The 23,574-nt window shown below is 39.2% G+C and overlaps 1 protein-coding gene across 8 annotated transcripts in view; it reads left to right on the plus strand.

The window, feature by feature from the left end:
* The window catches only part of magi1b (membrane associated guanylate kinase, WW and PDZ domain containing 1b), a 444,703-nt gene that overhangs the window by 382,879 nt on the left and 38,250 nt on the right, over positions 1 to 23,574 (plus strand). For 7 of the 8 annotated variants that reach the window (XR_011357460.1, XM_069937122.1, XM_069937123.1 and 4 more), the window contains 6 exons: positions 3,805 to 3,896; positions 6,817 to 7,009; positions 11,097 to 11,387; positions 13,096 to 13,296; positions 14,457 to 14,547; positions 15,493 to 15,544. Coding sequence is in view for 7 of the 8 variants with exons in the window: in XM_069937122.1 (XP_069793223.1) it covers positions 3,805 to 3,896; positions 6,817 to 7,009; positions 11,097 to 11,387; positions 13,096 to 13,296; positions 14,457 to 14,547; positions 15,493 to 15,544 (920 nt within the window). In the remaining variant the exon portion in view is untranslated. The remainder of the gene's footprint in view (positions 1 to 3,804; positions 3,897 to 6,816; positions 7,010 to 11,096; positions 11,388 to 13,095; positions 13,297 to 14,456; positions 14,548 to 15,492; positions 15,545 to 23,574) is intronic. The other variant, XM_069937124.1, reaches the window with a different exon arrangement.

A 23,574-nucleotide genomic window follows, 5' to 3' on the forward strand; every position in this document is an offset into this window, starting at 1 on the left:
AAGTTGTTTGTTAGTCAATGGTTTTTTGCACAGAAATAATCAGGCAATTTCGTCAAATCAGCCTGTTTTACAAAAGTTGCATTTCTTGTTATCAAAAGTGAGCGATTTCAGGAAAACTTGACTTGGGCAGTTTTGGCATTTTGCTGGCTGCTTGTTCACAGGCCAAACTGCACAGAGTGAGAGTAAACTAATATGAAGTGATTTGTTTGCATTATTTATTGCTGAGAAGCTCGTGTAAAGAGCAACTCTCCATTGCTGATGTATTATTGTGGCCATGACTGGCATCCAGTGTCAGTAAAACACTTGCTCTCACCAAGCCTTCAAAGGCATTGCATTCGACCTTCGAAATCTGTGAACAATATGTTCACAGATTCAAGTTTCTCAAGGCTGTCCTCGCTGAGATGTATGACATTCTGTTGAAGACCTGCCACCACATTTTTAAAATATTAAAACATAAAATATAGATGCAGAAGTGGACTATCAAACTTGCTTATCATTCAATAAGGTCATGATGAATTTGGCCATGGACTCTGATCCACCTATCTGTCTTTTCCACATCACTCTTCATTCCCCTTCTCTGCAAAAATCTAAAGATGTCTTCAATATATTTAATGAGGTAGCTGTTGAAATGTGAGCTCTTTTTAAAGTGAGGCTGGGAGGGGTTTACTTCCTGTCTGTCTGTCTTTACCTCATAGCTTGAAGTCCATGCTGCGTGTAAGGGGAGAAGCAATAGAGGAAGACGCCAAGCCTCTGTGAAATGAGGATTGGTCAGAGTATGAAGAAAGGTTGGGACACATTTTCTATGCTAATGAAATTATTGAGGAGGCTAAGAAGCGCTCTATTCTCCTGAGCGTGTGTGGGGCAAGGACTTATAAATTGATGAGGCACTTGGTCACAACACGTAAACCAGAGGAAATTCCATTTGATGAACTGATCAAGCTTGTGGCTTACCACCACAATCCAAAACCTTCTGTGATAGTCCAACAGTTTAAGTTTCACAGCCTTTTCAGGAAGCCAGCACAGTCTCTGGCCAATTTTGTGGCTGAGCTTCGGCAGCTATCGGAGCATTGTGAATTTGAGACAGTATTGAATGATATGCTCCGTGATAGATTGGTACGCAGCATTAATAATGATGCCATACAATGCTGCTTGTTGGGGGAAACCCGCTGCTGACATTCAAGAAAGCCCTAGAGATTGCCCAAGGCATGGAGGTGGCTGATAATAATACCAAGGATATCCAGAAAGGACATGGGGTCACAGTCAGCAGCAGTGTCCCAAGTCAGGAGGGAGACTGGTATACAGGCAATGTGGGTGGAATGTTTTCAGTGTGGAGGGACGGACTATGCCGATGATTGCAAATTCAAAGACACTGTCTGCTATAGTTGTGGCAAAAAGGGACATTTAGCTAAGAAGTGCAGGAGTTCAAAGAGTAAGGTGAAGGCTAGGCAGATGAAAGCTCAATGGGTTCTGGCAGCCGCACACTACCCAGAGGAAGCAGATGAAAACAGAGCATTTGCTTGGAGTGGAAACAGATGAGGAACCACCTGAACCATATCCTGTCACAGTCACAAGGATATTAAGTTTGAGATTGATTCAGGGGCCATAGTATTGGTCATCAGTGAGGAGACCTACAGGAGGACATGGGGGTCCAACCTGCCTCCCATCAGACCATCAAAGCTCAAACGCAGGACCTATACAGGGCACCCAATACCTCATTTAGAGGTGTTACATGCAGCTATTTCACCGGAGGGTCAGAAAGCTGGTGATTGGCTTCACAAACTTAATTGGCATGAAATGAGGTATGCACACAGCATGGTCTTCAAGCTATACACAATGAACACAGGAAGTAAAGAAGACAAACAGGAAATAAACCCCTCCCAGCCTCACTTTAAAAACAGTTTACATTACAACAGTAGCCTCTACTGGTTCCTTGGGCAGAGAATTCCACAGAGTTACTAGTATCTGGTAAAAGCAGTTCCTCCTCATCTTTGTCATAAATCTAATCCCCTGAATCTTGAGGCTAGTTCTCGACTTACCAACAATGGAAACAACTTTCCTACTACTCTCTTATGTATCCCTTTCATAATTTTGTTTCTCTAAGATAGAACCAGAGAATGCTTCAGTTCTATGGTTCTCCCTGAGAGCCACATAAAATTATATCCCTCTTATCCTTATGAATTATCGCGAGCACAGTCTCAAGTGACTCAATCTCTCCTCATAGGCTCACCCCTCATCTCTGGAATCAACCTGGTGAATCTCCTTTGCATAGTCACCAAAGTAACTGCAGTATGTTTCCGATTATCCAAAATGCTTGGGACTGGACCTATCTCGGTTAAGTGGATTTTTTGGATATTTGGGAATTTTCTCTAAAGCAGCCCAGTAGCATCAGAAGAATACTGTTTTGGCTGTTGCTAAACCCCAACACCTCCCCACTGCTAATCCTGCACAGGAGCCCGCGATCTTACCTCACCTGTAAATGGTAGGAGATTGCACAGGGATTGTCCTCCAGCAGAATTTCAACAACCCCACTGAAAGGGTATTTGACAGAGGGAGTGGCTTGGGCAAGCAGGGAGTGAGTGCAATGTTCAATTCAAATTCTGAGAATGCCACAGTGCAATTTATCAGAAAGTTGCAGTAACTCATTGCAAAAAAAAAAGACAATTTATAAATCAGTGCTATCCTTTCCTTCAATGTGTAACCCGTGGACAAATATCTCCTTTGTAAAACTAATTTCCTGTAGCCCCACTTGAGCATGGTGCGTAATTTTTTTTCAACTTTTTTTTTTACAAATTGTGATTTCACGTCACATCTCACCCAAAAAATAACAACAAACTTTTGGATGTTCAGAATTTCTGTTGATCGGTTTTCAGTTAATCGGAAACGTACTGTACATCCTTTCTCAAGTAAGGAGACCAGAACGACACACAGTACCCACGGTGTGACCTCACCAGTAATCTATACAATTGCTGCAGAAACTACTGCTCTTAAATTCAATCCCTCCAGCAATGAAGGCTTAACATTCCACTTGCCTTCTTGATTACCTGTTGCACCTGCAAACCAACCTTTTGTGATTCATGCACAAGCACTTTCAACTCCCTGTCTGCAACTAGGCATGTTGCTCTCTTTCACCATTTAAATAATCTGATCTTCTATTTTTCTTTCTGCAGTGGATGACATCACATTTATTAATATTGTACTCCATCTGCCAGACCCTTGCCCAATCATTTAATCTATCTGGTAGAGGTGCTGGCCCACGGTCGCAGCGACCTAGATTTGATTCAATCCGTAACCACACGGGATTTGCCCTGGATGCTCTGGTTTCCTCCCCCATTCAAAAGATATGTGACTTGTTGGGATAATTGGTTCATGCAAATTGCCTTGGGCGTGTAGATAAATGGGTCATGAGGGTGGCATTCCACTTTTCTGGCTCCTGACACCAACTCTGACTCCAATGACAAAGTGTGTGGATTTATTGCCAGCAATATCTTTATTGCATTTCTGACTTCCAGGCCTCTTGGAGACATTGCTATGATTTACAATTTGGCTGTCGTAATAAATAGTGACATCCGAACCGTACTCTGTGATTCAGTTCCAAAATCAATTGGAGATAGTGACACTAATTCAAACAATGGAAGTGTCTCATTTAATATTTCACTTGTTTGGCAATTTTAAACTCCTAAATAGTCAGACAGCACTCTAGATACTGTTTTGGTAAATGGAAACCAATTGACCTCCATTCTGGTTTCCCAATTTAAGATGATGTGAAATCTGGATTTTCTTTCCTCTCCTCCCCACCCCCCATAGTTCCTGATTACCAGGAGCAAGATATTTTCCTCTGGAGAAAAGAAACTGGATTTGGATTTCGGATACTTGGTGGAAATGAACCAGGGGAGCCAGTGAGTAATTAAATATGGTTTGATGTTGTTGAATATTATGTTTGTGATACAGAAAAAGTCCTTTTCTGCATCAAGCTTGTTTGTAGTTCTTCACTATTCTGAATGCCATACTCCACTTTATAGCCGCACACGAGGACTTCAGACCACGTTTGATAGTTCGGGACTGTATGATATGCAAGTAGTTGATGTTAACATGGTGAATCTCTCGTTAACAAAACAATTGCCTCAAACAATATTTGTTCTTTCTTCCATGTTAGATCATAATAAAATAAAACATTTTTGCATATTTCTTAATCAGGATCAACACTGCTCTGAGTGCCAAGTTGAACATTGTGCCAACTCTAATGTTTTAAAGACATTATTCCAGTAGTAAAAGGAGTTTGCCACAGCCAAGGTTGTGTGTTACATTGAAATCACTCCTTTTCTTATTTAGAAATATATAGGTGATCTTATTTCATTGAAAGTATTAGTAGTTCTGCTTGCTTTTAACGACAATAGATTCAAATCACTTGGCTTAACTTCTTTAATTCTAGTTGGTGTCATTTTATAATAGTCAGGACTGCTTTTGTTGTAAAGTACGACACTAATTGAGAATCAAAACAGACTGAAACAAAACTCAAAATTAATTTATCAAATTGATTCAAAAAGTGATGGGATTGAAGTAAACTGAAAGAATGGTGGAGATAAAAACACTGAACACTTGGAAGAAGTTGTTGAATAACCCACTTACAGATTGGATCAGCAATTAAGGTCCATTTTTGGATGACTTAGACACCATGGTGCGAATAGCCTTATTCCATGCTGTAAATTTCTCTGACTGTGATACCCAAATCAGAATTTGTAAAATGTTTACGCTTAACTTTAAAATAATTAAAATTCAAGATTCCTTTATTTCATGTAATAAAACAGAAAATGTAATATTACACAATTCCTTCAGCCTGCCTTAATGCAAACAAAGAGTTCCCATTAGTATAACCAGGTGCACTTTACAGTATGACAAAGAATAGCAGAAGACACTGAGTATCCATGAATTTGCCTCAAGTGTTCCCACAGCCTCTGTAACTGAACAGACCCCTGTTCAATCCATCGGCCACACAAGCTCCAGTTCCAAAGCTCCAACACCATTAGGAAGCATGTGTGCAAAGCCTTCAGGAGCCCTTCTTTCCCTCAGCAACCTCATGAATCCAGTTCCGTGAATCCCTCCACTGCATGACACTGACCACCTGCAGTCTGTGAGAGTCCTTCAGCCAATAAGTCCCTCACTGGTCTACTACCTTGGTCACCGTCCTATAAGGTCCTTAAGCCTTTGAGCCCCTCACTGGTCACTATCCTGCAGGGTTGTCTCCTCTGATTCTCTTTCTCAATGTGAGGGGGGGGGGGGGGTGTTCTCCTTGTTTCTCCTGCCCTGTGCCAGTCTGCTGCTGCCCCGAAGTTCAGTTAATGCAATTCCTCGAATCCCTTGTGGCCATTGCTGAGCACAGGCACCACCATCTTGGGCACTGATGCCAAGGACACAGAATTTTAACTAAAAACACCATCAGCTACTTAACAGGCCATTTAAATCCTGTACAGAGCAGTCGGGATGAGGATCAGGTGGTTAGACCCTGTGGAGCAGCACTGTGTCTCTGCAATCCACTCTCCTGGGTCCACACCAGTAGCAGCAGAGTACAGTAAAATAATGAATATTTTACTATATTCAAAAATTCACGTTAAATTTTCATATTTTTTATCAGGATTATGTTCACTTGATGTAACAGGTGAGTTCATATCATGTTGAATATCAGTAAAAGTTTTGAATTCTCCATTCTAATATTTTTGTGTGCTGCTTTGAAGATCATCAGTATTTTCAGCAGTTTAAATGAAGATTCCTGTTGTGTCAGCTTCAAAGTGTCAAATTCCCAATCGTGCATCTGCTATATTATTAAAATCCCAATGTGGACTTTGGAGGACTAATTTTCACATTTTAATGTGTGAACTTGCAGATTATCATGATGGGATTTTTTCACTGCAGCTAACTGTAAAAATGTTGTCGCGGTGGCAGAATGGAATGATCTTCCGAATGAGATAGTTGCGGCAGGGTCCATTCTGTCATTTAAGAGAAGGTTGGATGTGTACGTGGAGGAGAAGGGGTTGGAGGGTTATTGGCGGAGAGCGGGAGGTTTGAGCTAGTGAACCGGTGCGGACTCGAAAGGTCAACCTGGCCTGTTTCCGCTCCATAAATGGTTATATGGTGTATGATCATTTTGGTAAATTATCATTTTCAAACAATACAATTGGATTTTAGAGAATTTCTCAACCTGCACAATTTCCCATTTGCGTAGCATGCATTTAAAATTTAGGGAAAAAAAGTAGAATTATTCCAGATCATATATATTTCCATTTTTTTTTGTTTCACCAAATCATATAAAAGCACAAAGCCAATTTCATTAAAATTTGCAGTAAAATGAAAGTGCAGTGTACTTCTGGTTCAGAGTGAGAGACTTGAGTATCTCCAAAATTTGCTTCACTATCTGGGAATGTTTCACACATCACATGATAAAGTGTCTATTGTCACACACTTTGTACAAATGCATATGCACCAAAATCTTTACTTGCTGCAGCTGATCAGGTACTTTATAAAGTAAAACAATTAAAAACAAAACTACTATAATGTACTTAATTGAATTAAAGGGAGACAATAAATACAGAGATATTATAATTATCTTCATAATATCTCATACTATCCTCATTTTAAAATTCCTACATCTGGAAATAGATTGTTATTGGACATGCACTGGACTAACTTTTAACACGTGTCAAATGGAAGGTATTGTGTTGCATTTTAAGTGTTGATTGTCATGGATGCAAAATATAATGACTGACGTTGGCCAAGGTTAGTTCATGTTTCCTGATAACATATCTTCAGTCTCTTTTGGCACAGATCTACATTGGTCACATTGTGCCCCTGGGTGCCGCTGATGCAGATGGACGACTGCGAACAGGCGATGAGCTAATTTGTGTGGATGGCACAGCAGTGGTTGGGAAGTCCCACCAGCTTGTGGTTCAGTTAATGCAACAAGCTGCTAAACAAGGCCATGTTAATCTTACTGTGAGGCGTAAAGTAGTTTATACAGGTTAGTGGTTGTCAACATCTGACAAAATATATTGCTTGACCTGCAAGAAAAGCATTGCTCCCAGAATGTAATTGGAAGGACCAATTGCCAGTAGTTTATTTACATTGCGGTATTGAATTAGATGTGTATTTCTACAAATATATTCCACTCTTCCCTTCCACCTTCATCCCACCATATTATAAATTCTGTAAATTTTTACAGTCTGCTAATTGAAACTACTGGTTTATTAAAAAGCAGAAAGGTTTTCCCCCAATTAATGTTTACCATAAATCTGGATTTGGATATTTTTTTCTGCCCAGGCTAACATCAGGCTGCACTAGAGTGGTTGAGCACTGTGGTCAGCGGCCACATGGCAGCACACCCTGTGGCTTTCCCGATCATTGCAGGAAAATTCAATCAGGCCTACCTGAAGGAATCTCTCACGAGCTACCTGAGAGTCTAGAGGAGTCAATGCACTTGATCACTGCTACACCACCATGAAGTACGCATACTAAGCCATCCCACGACCGCACTTCAGCAAGTCTGATCACCCAGCTGTACTTCTACTCCTGCCATACAAGTAGAGGTTGAGGACGACAGCATCAATGGTGAAGACGGTGAAAGTATGGTTGAGGAAGACATATGGTTGAGGAAGGCAGGATTGTGCTGTATCAATAGATTGGACTATATTCAAGGACTCAATCTTAGACATGAATGAATATGCAGCATGTATCATCAACTTCATCAAGACCTGAATGGGCAAGTGTGTGCCTACACGCATGTACCAGGAGTTCCCCAACCAGAAGCTTAGATGAATCAGAAAATTCACAACCTGCTGAGGTTGCGACCAAGGGCGTTTAAGGCCGGTGATCTAGATCTCTAAAAGAAGTCCAGGGACAACCTGCAGAAGGCCATCTCAGCAACAAAGAAGCAATTCGGAGGAAGCTAGAGACAGAGACAAACACTTGCCAGCTATGACAGAGATTGAAGGCCACTACATCTAAGCAAGATCGAACACCATAGATGACTGTGATGCTTCACTCCCCGATAAGCTGAACACCTTCTATGCTCACTTTGAGAAGGAGAACTCAGCAGTGGCTATGAGAATTCCTGCAAAGGCTGATAACCCTGAGATATTTTCTTCGAGGCTGACGTTAGAACATCATTAAAGAGGGTGAACCCTCACAGGATGACAGGCCCTTATGGCATACCTGGGAAGGTATTGAAAGTCCGTGCCAACCAACTAGCTGGAATGTTCATTGACATTTTCAATCTCTTAATGCTGCAGTCAGAGATTCCCACCTGCTTCAAAAGGGTATCAAGAAGAGCAGAGTGAGCTGCCTCAATGACTGTTGCCCATTACTGTGATGAAATGCTTTCAGAGAGTAGTCATGGCCAAAATTAACACGTACCCAAGTAAAGGACTAGACCTGCTGTCACAATTGTTCAACAGCAGATGCAATATGACTAGCTCTCCACTCAGCTCTTGATCACCTAGACAACAGAAATGCATACATATGGCTTCTCTTCATTAACTGCAGCTCAGCCTTCAACACCATTTATTCCCTCAGTACTGTTCAACAAGCTCCAACCCTGGGCCTCTGTACCCCACTCTGCAACTGGATCCTCGACTTCTTGTAAGAAGACCACAATCAGTAGGAATTGGAAAGAGCATCTCCTCCTCATTGATTATCAACATAGGCGCATCCCAAGGATGTGTGCTTATCCCACTGGTCTACTTATTATTCATCCATGACTGTGTGGCCAGACACAATTCCAATGTGATCTACAAGTTTGCCGTTGACACCACAGTTATCGGCAGAATCACAAACGGCAATGAAGAAACGTACAGGAGGGAGATAGAGAAGCTCGTTGAATGATGTAACGACAACAACCTTGCGCTCAATATTTGCAAAACCAAGGAGATGATTGTGGACTTCAGGAGAAAGTCGGGAACACAACCCAGTCCTTATCAAGGGCTCAGTTGTGGAGAGGGTCAATATCTACAATAACCTGTCCTGGGGCCTCCATGACGATGCAATCACAAAGAAAGATCACCAGTGGCTATATTTCGTGAGGAGTTTGAGGAGATTTGGTCTGTCACCAAAGACTCTGGAAAACCTCTGCAGGTGTACTGTGGAGAGCATTCTGGCTGGTTGCATCACTGTTTGCTGTGGAAGTGCCAATGCCCATGACAAGGAAAAACTCCAGAGGGTGTTAACTCAGCCTGTGACATCAATGACGTCTGCAAGAGGTGGTGTCTTAAGAAAGCAGCCTCTATACTTGAGGACCCTCACCATCCAGGACAAGCCTTCTTCACTCTTCTACCATTGGGGAAAAAGGTACAGGAGCCTGAAGACAAGCACTTAGCAGTACAAGGACAGCTTCTTTCCCTCTGCCATTGGATTCTTGAAGGCACTACCTTACTTTATCTTTTTCTTGCACTAACTTTATTTATTTTGTAATGTGGTTTATGGAAATGCTTTCCCTGCGATGCTATCACAAATCAATGAATTTCATGATGTTCATGACAATACATTCTGATTCTAATGCATCTTGCATAAATGGTCATACATAACTAAATAAGTTGTTCTTATGTTTGAACATTTGTTGGCTTCTAATCGTGACCTTGCGGTGAGATTCAACCTCCATATTATCCAGGTTGCAAGCCATCTGCTTCTGAGGCTTATCACCATGCATTTTCATACCTCTACACTTGGCTTTTCTCTTGCCTACATTCCACCTTTCACTCTTGAATGCAACAGCTTGTCCAAAGGGCAAAGGGCACATGAACCAAAAACATTTCACCTCCCATCACAATGTTATTGATTCTTTCTCCATTTTCTTCAGCAGCATGGTTGACTGCTGAGCATCTAAATTGTGGATTCACTCCCTTTCTCGAGGAGCAAAAAAATCCTAGTAAATGCCAATGGTTCCACCACAAACTACAAGCATTTCCTCGTCTTGACTCTATATTTGAGATACTTGCACAACTGTGAAAATCCTGAATTTGCTGGCCGTTCTTTGGCTTGCACTGACAATGGTATCCTCATGGGATGCAGAAAGCACAATTCCCCTGTACTTGGAGAGGGGAATCTGCAAATTAAGCCCTGTGCTTTGTTAGACTGGTGAAGGAGCAGCAATTTCATTCACTTCAATGAAGAGGAACAATCTGATAATTTGCATGTTTTATGGTGATTTTATTGAAATGCTTTGAATTGTTGAAGAGTAATGTTGTTTTAAATTTTGACATCTTACTGTTTTTACTTCATCCGTTGAATTTATTGCAATAGTTTTGTCAGAGGTACTCCAAATTTTTGAAGGGTTTGACAGTGGACTAATCTGGGGCTGTTAGCCGGCTGTCAGTGTTTTTTCAGCTACTTAAAGATCAGTGGCTCATAATTAGCCATGGACTCTTCCCTTCATCACCTTTCATAAATTGGAATATATTTCTCTATTTTGTGAAGCATTTGGTCATTTCACTGGAATAAAGGTGCTATAGAAATATAATTTGTTATTGATTGTATTCAAAGCATTGAAGCTCATGCTTCACTTCATCCAAGGCAGGCTTGCTTTGCACAATCCATGTCAAAGTGGCTCAGCAACATGATATATGGACATTAAACTTGCAAGGAAACACCCAAGTTAAATATGTCTGATCATTGGATGCAGAGGAATTAAATTAACCTTTATATTCTACCTCCTGCCACAAACCCACTCCAAGTTCCTTTCCCAATAAAATCATGCAATAATACAACAAACTGAGAAATTTAGGTCTTAGTACAATTTCAGGTTCAAGGCAGCAAAAGCCTCCCAAGTTATTATAACTCAGGAGATGGCGAGTGCCAGCAGATGGATTGACCATATGGAACGTCACACTGTAGATTGCTTTCACAAATAGGCTTTTCCATAAGACACCACAGGTTGGTTTTCACCTAACTTCCCTGGCACAGTTTGCTGTGCCAGTCCTTACAACTTCCTCAACTAAAAATAGAAGAGTTTACTTTTTTTAGAATTTATTTGAGTCTTTTTTTTCTTTTTGATCTGAAATTGCATCCAAAACATGATTTCCTCTTTTAAAAATCTGGTGGCTTTATTCTTAACACAGCTGCTGTTCCAAAGGCAGAGACAGAAGTGTCCGCCTCACCAGTCTCATCCCATCACAGCAGCAACCAGGCAGTGTCCTTGACTGAAGAAAAACGCACGCCACAAGGCAGCCAGAACTCTTTGAACACGGTAAGCTCTGGGAGTGGCAGTGCCAGTGGTGGAGGGACTGGCGGTATTGGCAGTGGAGCAGGCATGCAGCCGTACGATGTGGAAATACGGCGTGGAGAAAGCGAAGGCTTTGGCTTTGTGATTGTTTCATCTGTCAGTCGACCAGAGGCGGGCACTACTTTTGGTAAGTTCATTTTTTAAACTGCTCTTTCGGGTCAAACACTACACCAAAATGATCATTTTAAAAGATGTGAAAATTGATACAATTAGTAAATTCTGCAATACACAGACCTGTCGGAGGTGTATTTCTCTGAACAAGTGTTTACCTAGTGAACCCTATTTAGTGTGATCATTTATGAATTTGTTCAGAGGATTATTCATGCATTGTCAGCAGAGAAATTATTTAATGGATCACGACATATTTTGATCATTATTTTTCTGTATCATAATAATGTTGACAAAGTCTTCTGAGGAATAACAGCTTAATTGTATCTAAAAAATAAATAAGGGTATTTTAATTATTTGTGGCTTTATTATAGTCCTTGAATGTTCCTAAATCCCTGCATGAAACATCTGTTTTCTGCTTTGCCTTGCTATCATGCGGTTTATCTTAACTGGACAATTATTTGGGTTAAAATGAGTGTGCCTTCTTTACTAATGATTAAATGGAGCTGAATCAAATCAGTTTACTTGCTGTCACACTCTGCAGCTCACACAGTTTTTAATCAACCACAGGTTTTTCTTTTCCTGAGAATCAAAGCTGTAGTGTAACTAACTCCTTGGTTCAACATAGGTTTTGCTGGGTTTGAGGTTTGCTTGCCTTTCTGCAATGAGAAAGAACAGAACATTGGCAAAGTATTAACTTTAAGCCCAGTAATGCACAATACAGCTCCAAAAATATAATGTTGGCGTGATTGGTACAGGAGATGAACATTTGAAGCTGTGGTAGCTGACCATGATCTCAGCGTTGATTCACATTTGTATGTTTGTTAGAGTGTCAATATCCTAAGAGAATACATTCATACCAAGGTTTTAAACCTTTAAAGGTTCCAGATAATCTTCTCCCCAAGTTACTGCGTATTTTACTCTGCATTTATGATGATACATACATTTCCTTGTATGAATTAATTTGAATAAATGCATCAATGTCTGAGTTTACAATGTTAAATGGGGCCTTCACTGAAAGACAAAGATTTTAAAGGATTAAAATTTTATATTTGGCCTTTTAATTCTGCTATTCTGCTTTGTTGTTGTGCAATCAAATTAACTTATGATAATTAATTCATTACATTAAGGATTCTAGGATGTATAATACATTATTCCTTTTTTTGTACCCATGCTACTCAAAGATTAAAATACTCCATCTTCAGTTGAATTTTACTGATTTTGAAATCTGGGATGATAAATTTTCTGGGGTAGTATTTCTCCATGGAGTGCCTGACCCTTGCAGTCAGTGCTGCCAATTTCTGTTTGAATTTGCTTTCAAGACACCTTCCCCATGTGCCAATTGGTGTAATTCAACTGAGTTATAATATTAATAGAGATAACAGATTATGTATTAGATATTTAATATTACATAGTAAAGATTATATACTTAATCTGCATGTTTTGCAAATTCCTTCTGCAAACACTAATAATGCTGAAACATTCTTGACTATTGCCAACTGAAGTGTTTTCAAATTTTGAGAGGGAGCTGCACATTACCCATTCACAGCTATGTTGTGTGAAACTGATTGCCAATGTTTTGATCATCAACCATGGGATGTAATGCATTCCATCATTAATTTTGCTTTGTGGCACAGTGAATTAACCCCTGACCTTCTGTCTCCCCGTCCTCCTCTCCAAATGGTTCACCTTTACCATCTTCCCAATTAAAACTTGTACAAAACCAGGCAATGCATGTGTAGCCATGCCTCACAAAATAGGTCGGATAATCGAAGGAAGCCCTGCAGACCGTTGTGGCCAGCTTAAAGTTGGAGACCGTATTTTAGCCGTCAATGGATGTTCGATTACCAACAAGTCCCACTCGGATATTGTCAATTTGATAAAGGAGGCGGGAAATACTGTTACCTTGCGCATCATTCCTGGTGATGGTGAGCTGGATGTATTTTAATTTTACATTTTTATTGAGAGTATTATTTACAATCCCTTGTATCTTCACCATTCAGAAATATTCAGGCTGATCTTTTGCATCCACACCTTGACTTGTCTTGATTTTTTTAATAAACTAAAAACCTATTGTTCTCAACAGTGAAAAGCCCGCAGTCTTATGAGAAAGAGACATCTGCAATCTCTGAGCTAAAATATTTCTACTTTTCTCGTTCTTAATTGGTTCATCCCAATCCCTTACAAGAAGCCTTGTGACTGACTATTACTTAAATATTTATTTTGCTACATTCTGAAATTATTTTACTACTTTTATTTAAATTATTTTTGACAAACATAGGTGGGAAATTCCTTCGGCTCCATGGCCACATCAATTTCATACTTGATGTTGGTACGATAATGCGGTTACTATTTATGACTTGGTTTTCTTAACATCAGCACAGAGTTGAGTGCAACTGCGGGTTTGAATCTTGGGATCCATGCACCTGATTTATAACCCTTGCAATTTTCAGTCCACAGTATTCTAAATGACCTCTCTTGTCACACCTTGTATAATTTATAGGATGCTTGAGGCTACTGGTTTTCAGTCAATTTAATTTTTATTACATAGAAATCCAGAAACTTTACTGTTGTTTGGAAGGGGGTGAGCTTTGTATTTTCTGATTCACTGCATTTATAGTTAAAGCCAATAACTCATAGTGACTGAAAAAGTCCAATGTTGGCACAACTGTTTGACATTGAGATATCACTCTTCGTAACCTTTGTTCCTTTTGAGTTTTTTAAATTAAAAAAAAACGACAAAATCAATCACCGTCTCTGTATCAGTGCAGGATAAACATATCAATATGTGGAAAATGATCAGTGGCATATAATCATATAAAATGGATGATGTATGTTTTCACTCCTGGTTGAATGTGAATTGCTCCGATCTTCCATGAAGTTTTTTTTCCCATAAAAATTAAACATTGAGCATTGCAGTTTCAAAGTTATTAGATTTCCTGTGTGATCAAAATTTTATTAATAAATTATTTCTCCTTAAAACTTTGTGATCTGTTCCATAAAATAATTTTGCATTTAAAATATGTGCGATCTGTTGAAATACTATCCTATACTGTCTAAGATGAAGTTTCATTTTCTTTTCTATCAGAATCTTCCAATCCATCCTTGTTAACAAATGCAGAAAAGATTGCAACAATTACAACCACTCACACACCTCAGCAGCCACCACAGGAAGGACGGTAAGAAAACAACCTTGCAGTACATGTTTTTCGAGTACTTCAGGCGCAGTAAAATTCCCTGGGGCACTTCAGAGAAACCGAATCAAACATATTTTTGACTGCAAGCTGCAGAGGGATAAATTGGAAAGGGTGACCAAAAGCTTAAGCAAGACCTGATATGATGCAGATAGAAAAGAGTATGCACAGCACAAGCAAGTTCAAATGTCATATTTGCACACAAGCATAAAGCAGAGGCCTCAGTAATAACAGGTTCAAATTTCATGTCTGGCTCAAAAATACCATCAAGGTTGCGAACAATCTATTTCAATTTCAGTCCAATATAAAAAAGAGTTGGAATGTGACTGAGAAACAAAGTTTGTGATGGAGATCAAATGCAATGGCTTTGATTTAAAAAAATATATATTTTCAGTCTCTTGAGACTGTGTTGAACTTCTATTTGGGTGCCACTCTGTTCCTTTGTGAGGACAGAGAGCAATTATTTCAGTGCCACATCCAGATTGTCATCCTCTGCTTGTCTGCAAGTATGACATTTGAACTTGCTTGTGCTGTGCGTACTCTTTTTAAATGTTATAGTGAGTATAAAATGGAAAGTTCAAAGATCTGGCGAAGGTAGAGAAACCTCACACAAGCTGAAGGGAGGCTTACTGGCTGCTAGCAATTTTCCAGACTTGCTCATGAGATGTGGCTAATTGGGCGAGCTCCCGTAGTGTCAACAATGATTGGAGAACTAACCCCTAATGTCATTGCCTCCGTTTGGCACAGTGTGAGAGAAAAAAGTATAAAACAGGGCAAAATAAGTTCAGTGTATTAATGCTGAAGTGCTTGATTTTTCATTATATATAGTTCATCTTCTGATTTTAATAATAATATTGAAGCTCTCTATCACAAAATTATTTAAAACAAGAATAAAATCTCACATTTCCTTGTTTTTGATCTTGTTTGAAGGAATAATGCAAAACCAAAGCCAGATGTATCATACGATTATAAATCAGCTCAGGTAAGTGGTTTAATTGAAATAATTACAGAACTGTTAGATAAGGGAAATTTACAAGATTGCAGCCCATTTTCCAAACAGTGTTTGAGCTGAAACCTAGTGCTTACTAAAAAGAACTTGAGTGGGTATTTTACAAATTTGGAAGTACCACTGTATATTGGTGCTATTGGTGCTCTTTTATCAGTAAATACACCAAATGGCTGATGGCACATTTCATCCGGCAACCAAGTACTAAAATGGACTGTTTTTATTTGCTCAACAATGTGTTTTCTCTGCTGAAAGAAAATGTTTAGCTTTTGCCTGACCTCTAAATCTTTGCTGCGAGCCAAACGTTTTGATGCAGGTTCGAGGTGAAATGCACTTAATACGAGATCAACGTTTTTGCAAAGTGCAGCAGAAGACATTGGTGTGTCAACTTGTTATAGGACCAATGTTCAACTACATTTGTCAGTGTCTAGGTAATTGTAGGTGAAGTTGTTTCTGGGTATTATTTCTTGGCCTGAGGAATTATTTTCTTAGCTAATGCCAGTTGATTTAAATGGCTTAGTTGGTCAATGCAAGTTATTTTGGGGCTGTGGCAAGCAAAGAACAATGAAACAAACATTCTTTACTGAGAGGAGCCATTCTCAGACTGAGCAGCATGCCTGGTACAACATATTCAGTTTTGATATACCACTGCATTTTGTTGCAACTCAGATTCATAATATTAATGAATCCGATGAATGCTGTGGAACCTCTTTTACACTTCAAAGTTTGTTGGAAGCCATTGAGTAATTTCAATATTCTAAAATATTTTTATGCAAGATTGCCAATGACAGGTGTCTCGTTGAGGAAATAAGAAAAACACGTTTTGCATCATCCAGTGTCTTGGGTATAGTCCACCTGGATATAGAGAGTTTCCTGCAATTTTGAAGTAGAAATGGACATTTGGCCCATCAGGCCAACGCTCAACACAAAAAATTAATCCTATTTCATTTTCTCCTAACTCCACATACATCCTTATTCTCATGAATTGCAATGTATATAAATTATAAGAGAAAGACAGCAAAAGGTCAATATAAAAGGATAGATAAAATATTTACAGTAGGTACAAAAAAGTAATGTTACAATCGTGAAGACGGATCTTTGGTTGCGCTAGAGTTGTGTTAGGGTAATCCAGGAAGGTTCAAGAGCCTTATAGATGTTGGCGGGGAATTGTTTTTGAATCATGAGTGTGACCAGGGTGATGGTGGCTCCTTTGTGATGTCAAGTTCATGATCACATTATTACCTGGTTCACTGAGAAGATTCCTTTTGGTGAGAAAATAAGTCAAACATACGTAAACCAGTACAAAGTGGAAGAGCAAGTGCACATTTCAGTGCACGGTGATCAAACAAGTAGATTAATAAGTACATAGCAAGGACAGAATGGATATATTATTGTGAGGTTGGCTCAGGAGCCCTGCTGACCTATGTTCCCTCTAATTTTTCGTAGTTAGTGTATGCAAAAACCTTGTGTTATGCAATTTTTTTCCTCTGTGACAAAATATGTACACACTGAATGCTTGCACAAACGTAAACTTGTTGCAAGATCAGGTTTGCACAGTCTATCACTCATGGCTAATAAAACTGCATTAATATAATATAAATATAATTACATTCTACGAAGTAACTTATTTAAGATTTTATTCTATATTTTCAACGACTTTGTTCAGTTTGTTGTTCCATTAAATAAAGTATCAATGAGTATTTTTTATGTAATGTAATGTCTAAATCAATTAATAATAACACCCATCAATTCACAGATTATTATTAATGTTGCTGGAAATGGTAAAATCAAAATTCATTTAATTACAAAGCTAGTTGACAAACTATCCAGATGCTTAATGTGAAAAATGACACACTTTGCACAGTTTGTGTAGGGTTACAAAATATTTGACATAAAACTGCACAGAACAGCAACAGAATAAAATGCCATATTTGATAGCATATAAGATCCTCCTTCCCCCCCCCCCAATTAAATTGCCTCAAAAACCACCCCAGGTCCGATGTGCGAAGGAGAGAATCACCCATAACTACCACCCTGTATTTCCTGCACCATTCCAAAATCTGTCTGCTTATCTGGTCCTCTGTATCCCAAGGGCTATTTGGGGGTCTGTAGATTACTCCTGCCACACGGATCACTCCCTTCCTATTTCTGACTTCCACCTACACTGACTCAGAGGATGTTCCTCTGCAGCTTCCTCCCTTTCTATAGCTGTGTTACTGTCCCTGAACAGTAATGTAACGCTCCCCCCACCCCCTGCCTTTTCTACCTACCATCCTATTCTTTTTAAATCCAGATACCTTAATCAGCCAGTCCTGCCCTTCCACCAGGCCAAGTTTCAGTAATGTCCACAACATTGTATTTCAACCCCTCTAACTGACTACATTTATGTTTTGTTCTCTGCCTGTCCTTCCTCACAAACTCAACACAGAGCATCATGCTTTAATCCTTCTTCCTTAAACTCTGTACTCACATTCTGATTCCCAGTGCCCCCCTTCCCCCCCCCCCCCCCCCCCCACCGCCAAACTAGTTTAAACCTTCCCCAACAGCTCTAGCAAACTTGCCCACCAGGATATTTGTCCCCCTCCAATTCAAGTGCAGCCTATCTTTTTTGTACAGGTCAGATGTTCCCTAGAAGAGATTCCAATGGTCCAGAAATCTGAACCCCTGCCCCAACATCAACTCTTCAGCAGTGCATTCATCTGCCACAACTTCCTGTTCCTACACTCTCTGGCACGTGACACAGGCAGCAATGCTGAGATTACCACCCTTGAGTTCCTGCTTTTTAACTTCTTTCCTAACTCTCTCCAGGACATCATCCCTACTCCAATCTATGTCATTAGTCCCCACATGGACCATGACATCTGACTGCTCGCCCTCCCCCTCTAGAATGCAATTCTGAGACATTCCTGATCCTTTCACCAAGGAAGCAATATACCTTCTGAGAACCTCCACCTCGATCGCAGAACCTATAATCTGCTCTTCTAACCAATATCTCCCCAATTATCATAACTCTCCTCTTCTCCCCCTTCCCTTCTGAGCCGGGGTTGAGAGCCAAGCTCTGTGCCAGAGATGTGACCACCACGACTTGACTCTGGTAGATTGTCCCACTCAATAATATCTAAAACAGTTTACTTGTTGTTAAGGGGAATGTCTGCCTTCCTTCTCCTAACAGCCACTCAGTTACCTGTCTCCATCCTTTTAGGTGTGACTGTCTCCCTGAACCCCTCTCTATAACTATCTCTGCATCTCGAATGATCCAGAGTTCATACAACTCCAGCTTCCTAACACAGTCTCCCAAGAGCTGCAGCTGGATGCATCTCATGCAGGTGCAGTCATCAGGGACACTTGCACTATCTCAGATTTCCCACATACTGGACTTGGACCATTTCACTGCTCTAGCTCCCTCCATTAACCCTTCCGACCTTAAAATCAAAGACCTTACCTTCTTGGAATCAAGCTCGTCCTCAGCCTCGTGAGCCAAAGCATTTTATTCCCACTCCTACATTGGCACACGCACATGCACATACACACACGCACACACACACACACACCTCCTTTTATTTGTCCCTCCCAGAACACATTCCTTTTTACCCTTCACTTGCCCTCCTTGCTCTTTTCAAAGGACATTCACCTCAGCTGGTTCCCTGCACACACCGCACTCCCTCTCTGTCTTCACCAGCACCATTGATGTGGATAGTGGAGTAAACTTTATCCTTCCATCCCTCTTCAGAAGATTTTGTCATTCTGACATTGAGAGTGAGGTTGATACCTTGGAACCAGGCCACTGGACTTTCAATCTCTTTCTGATATTCTGTCTCATCATTATTTGATATCCTGCCTGTAACATTGATGTCATCAGCAAACTTGAAGTTGGAGCAATATTTGGCTACGCAGTCATGAGTGCAGAGAGAGTGAAGTAACTGATTTGGTACACGTCCTTGTACAGAGGCAACTGCTAAGACCAAAATCTCAAACATTTACTGGCTCTAAGGCATTGAAGGCAGAGCTGTAATCATTAGTCTGACATAGGCGTACTTGATGTCCAGGTGTTCCATGGCTGAGTGGTGAGCCAGAGAGATGGTGACCACAGTGGATTTGTTTGGATAGCAGGCAAATTGAATTGCCTTTCAATGCACTTCATGGTGATGGATGTCAGAGCCACTGGTCAGTAGTCATTTAGATCAGTTATTGTGCTTTTCTTTGGTGCTAGAATAACAGTGTCCTTTTTTTTCACTGAATGTCCTTCTTTTTTTAATTTTTTTATTTTTCACACTATAAACCATATTGATCAAGATATTGAAGCAAGTAGGAACTACAGGCTGTTGCAAGAAAAGATTAAACATATTTGTGAATATATCTGCCCGCTGATCGGTGCAGGGTCTTTAAGGACATGTCCAGGGACTCCATTTGGGTTCAACTGCCAGAAGGCCAATCTGATTCTTCATCGGATCTCCAGGTTTCTTTGCTCGCAGTCAAGTTAAGCACCCCCTCCAACAAAAACAGAAACACTGCAGGTTTTCTACTTCTCCACAGTACCAGCTGTCAAAATGTATTACTCATTTGTGATGAACATTATTGAAAAGCTCCAGGGTTCTTTCTTTGACCATGCTGAGCTAGTAGTGGACATCATTACTTGGTAGAAATTATATATTTTGTCACTTTTTTCGATGTCAAGCAGGAATTTGGCTCAGACATCTGACTATTGATGATTATAAAGTGACCCCTTGTGGAGATGCCTGATATTGGTTGTGATTGATAACAAATTTAGCTTTGTAGCACAACCATAGCCACAACCTCAGGCCTGCCCACTCAATGCTCAGCATGCAAAACCATCTCAGTCATGTGAAAGGAGCAGCAGGTATTCAAAAGTAGCTAACTGAGTTTAATGTCGACACCAGACACTCATCTAGCAATCTGAAAAATATTAAGTGAAAAGAATTAGAGCATTCTTGTATCTGAGATTTAAATCTGATCTGAAACTTCATTACCATGTTTTAATTAACCTTGATAAAGTGTGATGCATTGTCTAAAATTACAAATTTTAATCATACTTAACATGCACATCATGTAACTTTATTTTAATAATGACATGAACAATGTTAGATCCTTTGAAAACAGCTGCATTTTTAAATTTGACATTGCTCCCTCAGAAGCCATTACATTGCATCTGACAAATGGAAATGTTTGATGTTAATTGGAAGAATAATCAAATACTCCAGAGTGTAATATTTTCACCGGGTGGCCTGAACAGGCAGCATTTGCTGTGGGAGTGCATTCATCAGATCTCTGAAGAAATAGATATTAGGCAATATCTGGCCTTCACCCTTTCTCCACCAATTTACAACCCTGCATTAGACCCACAACCGCATTAAACTTTTACAGCTGCTCATTCCCAGTCACCAGAGAGCCTTGTACAGCTGGTTCCTTAAATTGGAGCAAGAAGCAACTTGGCCTCAGGCAGTACAAGCTGAGGACCTGGCTTCAGGCAGGTCTGGTGTTCTTACTATAGCCCGTAGTATCAGTAGCCCTCTCCATTGATTTCAAATCCCTTGGATGTTCAGCAACATTTCTCAAAGGTTTAATACAATGTAATTAAAACAATTAATTATTAATATAAACAAATTCAATAAAAGCATATTCAAATTCCTTAGAACAATATTAAGTGAATTTTTTAAGACAACAATCTACTTCACTAACACAGATCTATTTCTATTCAATTGAATACATTTGTAGAAGGAAAATGAACCACCTCTGGCTGGCATAAAGCTATATATGAGATGGAAAGTGTATCTAACCCTCTAGTTCCAATCTTTACAGATGCCCCAGGACTCATTTTGGAAAACATGCCAAGGGAATGTCAGCAGACTAGCCACTCACAAAAGGTCAGGTGCTAAATGTGCCATTTTCAGATTCCAGATATGTACATTTAAGCCATGCTTGGGCTAATTAGCTCAGTGCCGTGCTGTTTGGATGCTTTCCAGATCTGGCAAATGAGGGTTGACACAATTAGAAGTGGTGCTTTAATTTAATAATACAGATGGAACCCAACGGACTGAGCCCAACCTTTTGTCTGCTTCCAAATCAAAATTTTCTCAGGCATGTGCACAGCATGCTTTGAAGTCTGTGATTTCACCTGTGCAAAGTCACTAGCTTGAAGAAAGGGGCTGAAGCTGAATGTGGATGACTAGTCTAAAATAATGTAATTGGACTTACTATAAGTCATCATTTATGCAAACAGTTTCATAGATTCTTGAAGAAGCATTTCAGAACCAAAGTTCTGCACAGCACTAACAAATAGAAAACTTTGAATAAAATTAGATAGTATGTAAAAAAAAATCACTCCAATGAAATAGCTTAATCATAATGGAAGTAGAAAGCAATCTTTCATTTTCATTATTTTTAAAAAAATTCTATCGTTAAAAAGACTACTGCAAGATGTATTGTTAGATAGGATTTCTCAGATTGAGAATATGCTGGAACAATTCTAATGAGAGGAGTGGGGAAGACTTGTTTAATTTAGAAATGGTAACTTTATTTGAATTTTATGACCTCAATTGATGAATATCGAAGTATGATCACAGCTGATGACCCAGAAACAATGAAAACAGAGTTGATTTATGGGGATTTTCTGATGTTACAGTGCTCCAAGAGCAGTGATGAGTGTGAGCAAATAAACTGATTTTATACTCCTTTTCCTTTATTTTTATCCCTTTTATTTTATTTTCTGTTCTTATCAGTTCTGCCAATTGCTAAAGTGAACAATGAGGGGGATAATGGACATCCCTGTCTAGTTGACCTACTTAATTTAAATTGGTTCAATACATATCCATTTACTGTCACCTTCGCCAATGGTCCATTTATATAATGCTTTAATCCAATTAATATATTTTTCTGGTAGATTGAACCTCTGTAATACTTTAAATAAATAATTCCATTCTACTCTGTCAAAGGCTTTTTCTGCGTCTAAAGCAACAGCCACTGTTGGCTTCTTATTTCCTTGAACTGCATGAATTAGATTAATAAGTTTACAGACATTATCCGCTGTTCATCTTTTCTTAATAAATCCAGTTTGATCTTGTTTTACTATCTTGCTATACAATTGTATGCTAATAATTTTGCTATTATCTTATAATCTGAATTAAGTAGAGACATTGGTCTATATGATGCTGGTGTTAGTGGATCCTTCCCTGTCTTTGGTATTACTGTAATTATTGCTGTCTTACATGAATCTGGCAAGTTTTGTGTTTCTTCTATCTGGTTCATTACTTGCAGGAGAGGAGGAATTAATAACTCTTTAAATGTTTTATAGAATTCTATTGGGAATTCATCCACTCCAAGCATTTTATTGTTCGGCAGCTTTTTTAATATATCCTGTACTTCCTCTATTTCAAATGGTTTTATCAGTTTGTTTGCTCCTCTTCTTGCAATTTCGGCAGTTCAATTTTAGCTAAAAACTCTTCTATTTTATCATCTTTCCCCTCATTCTCAGTTTGGTTTAATTGTTCATAAAATTCCTTAAAGTTCTCATTAATCTCTATTGGGTTATATGTAATTTGTTTGTCCTTTTTCCTTGATGCCAATACAGTTCTTTTAGCTTGTTCTGTTTTAAGTTGCCAGGCTAATATTTTGTTTTTTTTTTCTCGTAGTTTGTAATACTTTTTCTTTATTTTCATTATGTCTTCTCCACCTTGTATGTTTGTAATGTTTCATATTTTATTTTTTTGTCTGCCAATTCTCTCCTTTTCGTTTTCGTTATTTCATCCCTTTTTACTAGTTCCTTTTCTGTACTTACTATCTCCCTTTCCAACTGCTCTATTTCCTGATTGTAGTTCTTTTTCAGTTATATAACTTATTATTTGCCCTCTAATGAAGGCTTTCATTGGGTCCCATAATATAAATTTGTCTTTCACTGATTCCGTATTTATTTCAAAATATGTTTTAATTTGGCATTCAATAAACTCTCTCAGTTTTCCCTTTTTAAACTCAATATATGACAACACATTTAA

Source organism: Narcine bancroftii, chromosome 5, assembly GCF_036971445.1.
Source record: "Narcine bancroftii isolate sNarBan1 chromosome 5, sNarBan1.hap1, whole genome shotgun sequence".
In the NCBI taxonomy this organism is placed as follows: Eukaryota; Metazoa; Chordata; class Chondrichthyes; order Torpediniformes; family Narcinidae; genus Narcine; species Narcine bancroftii.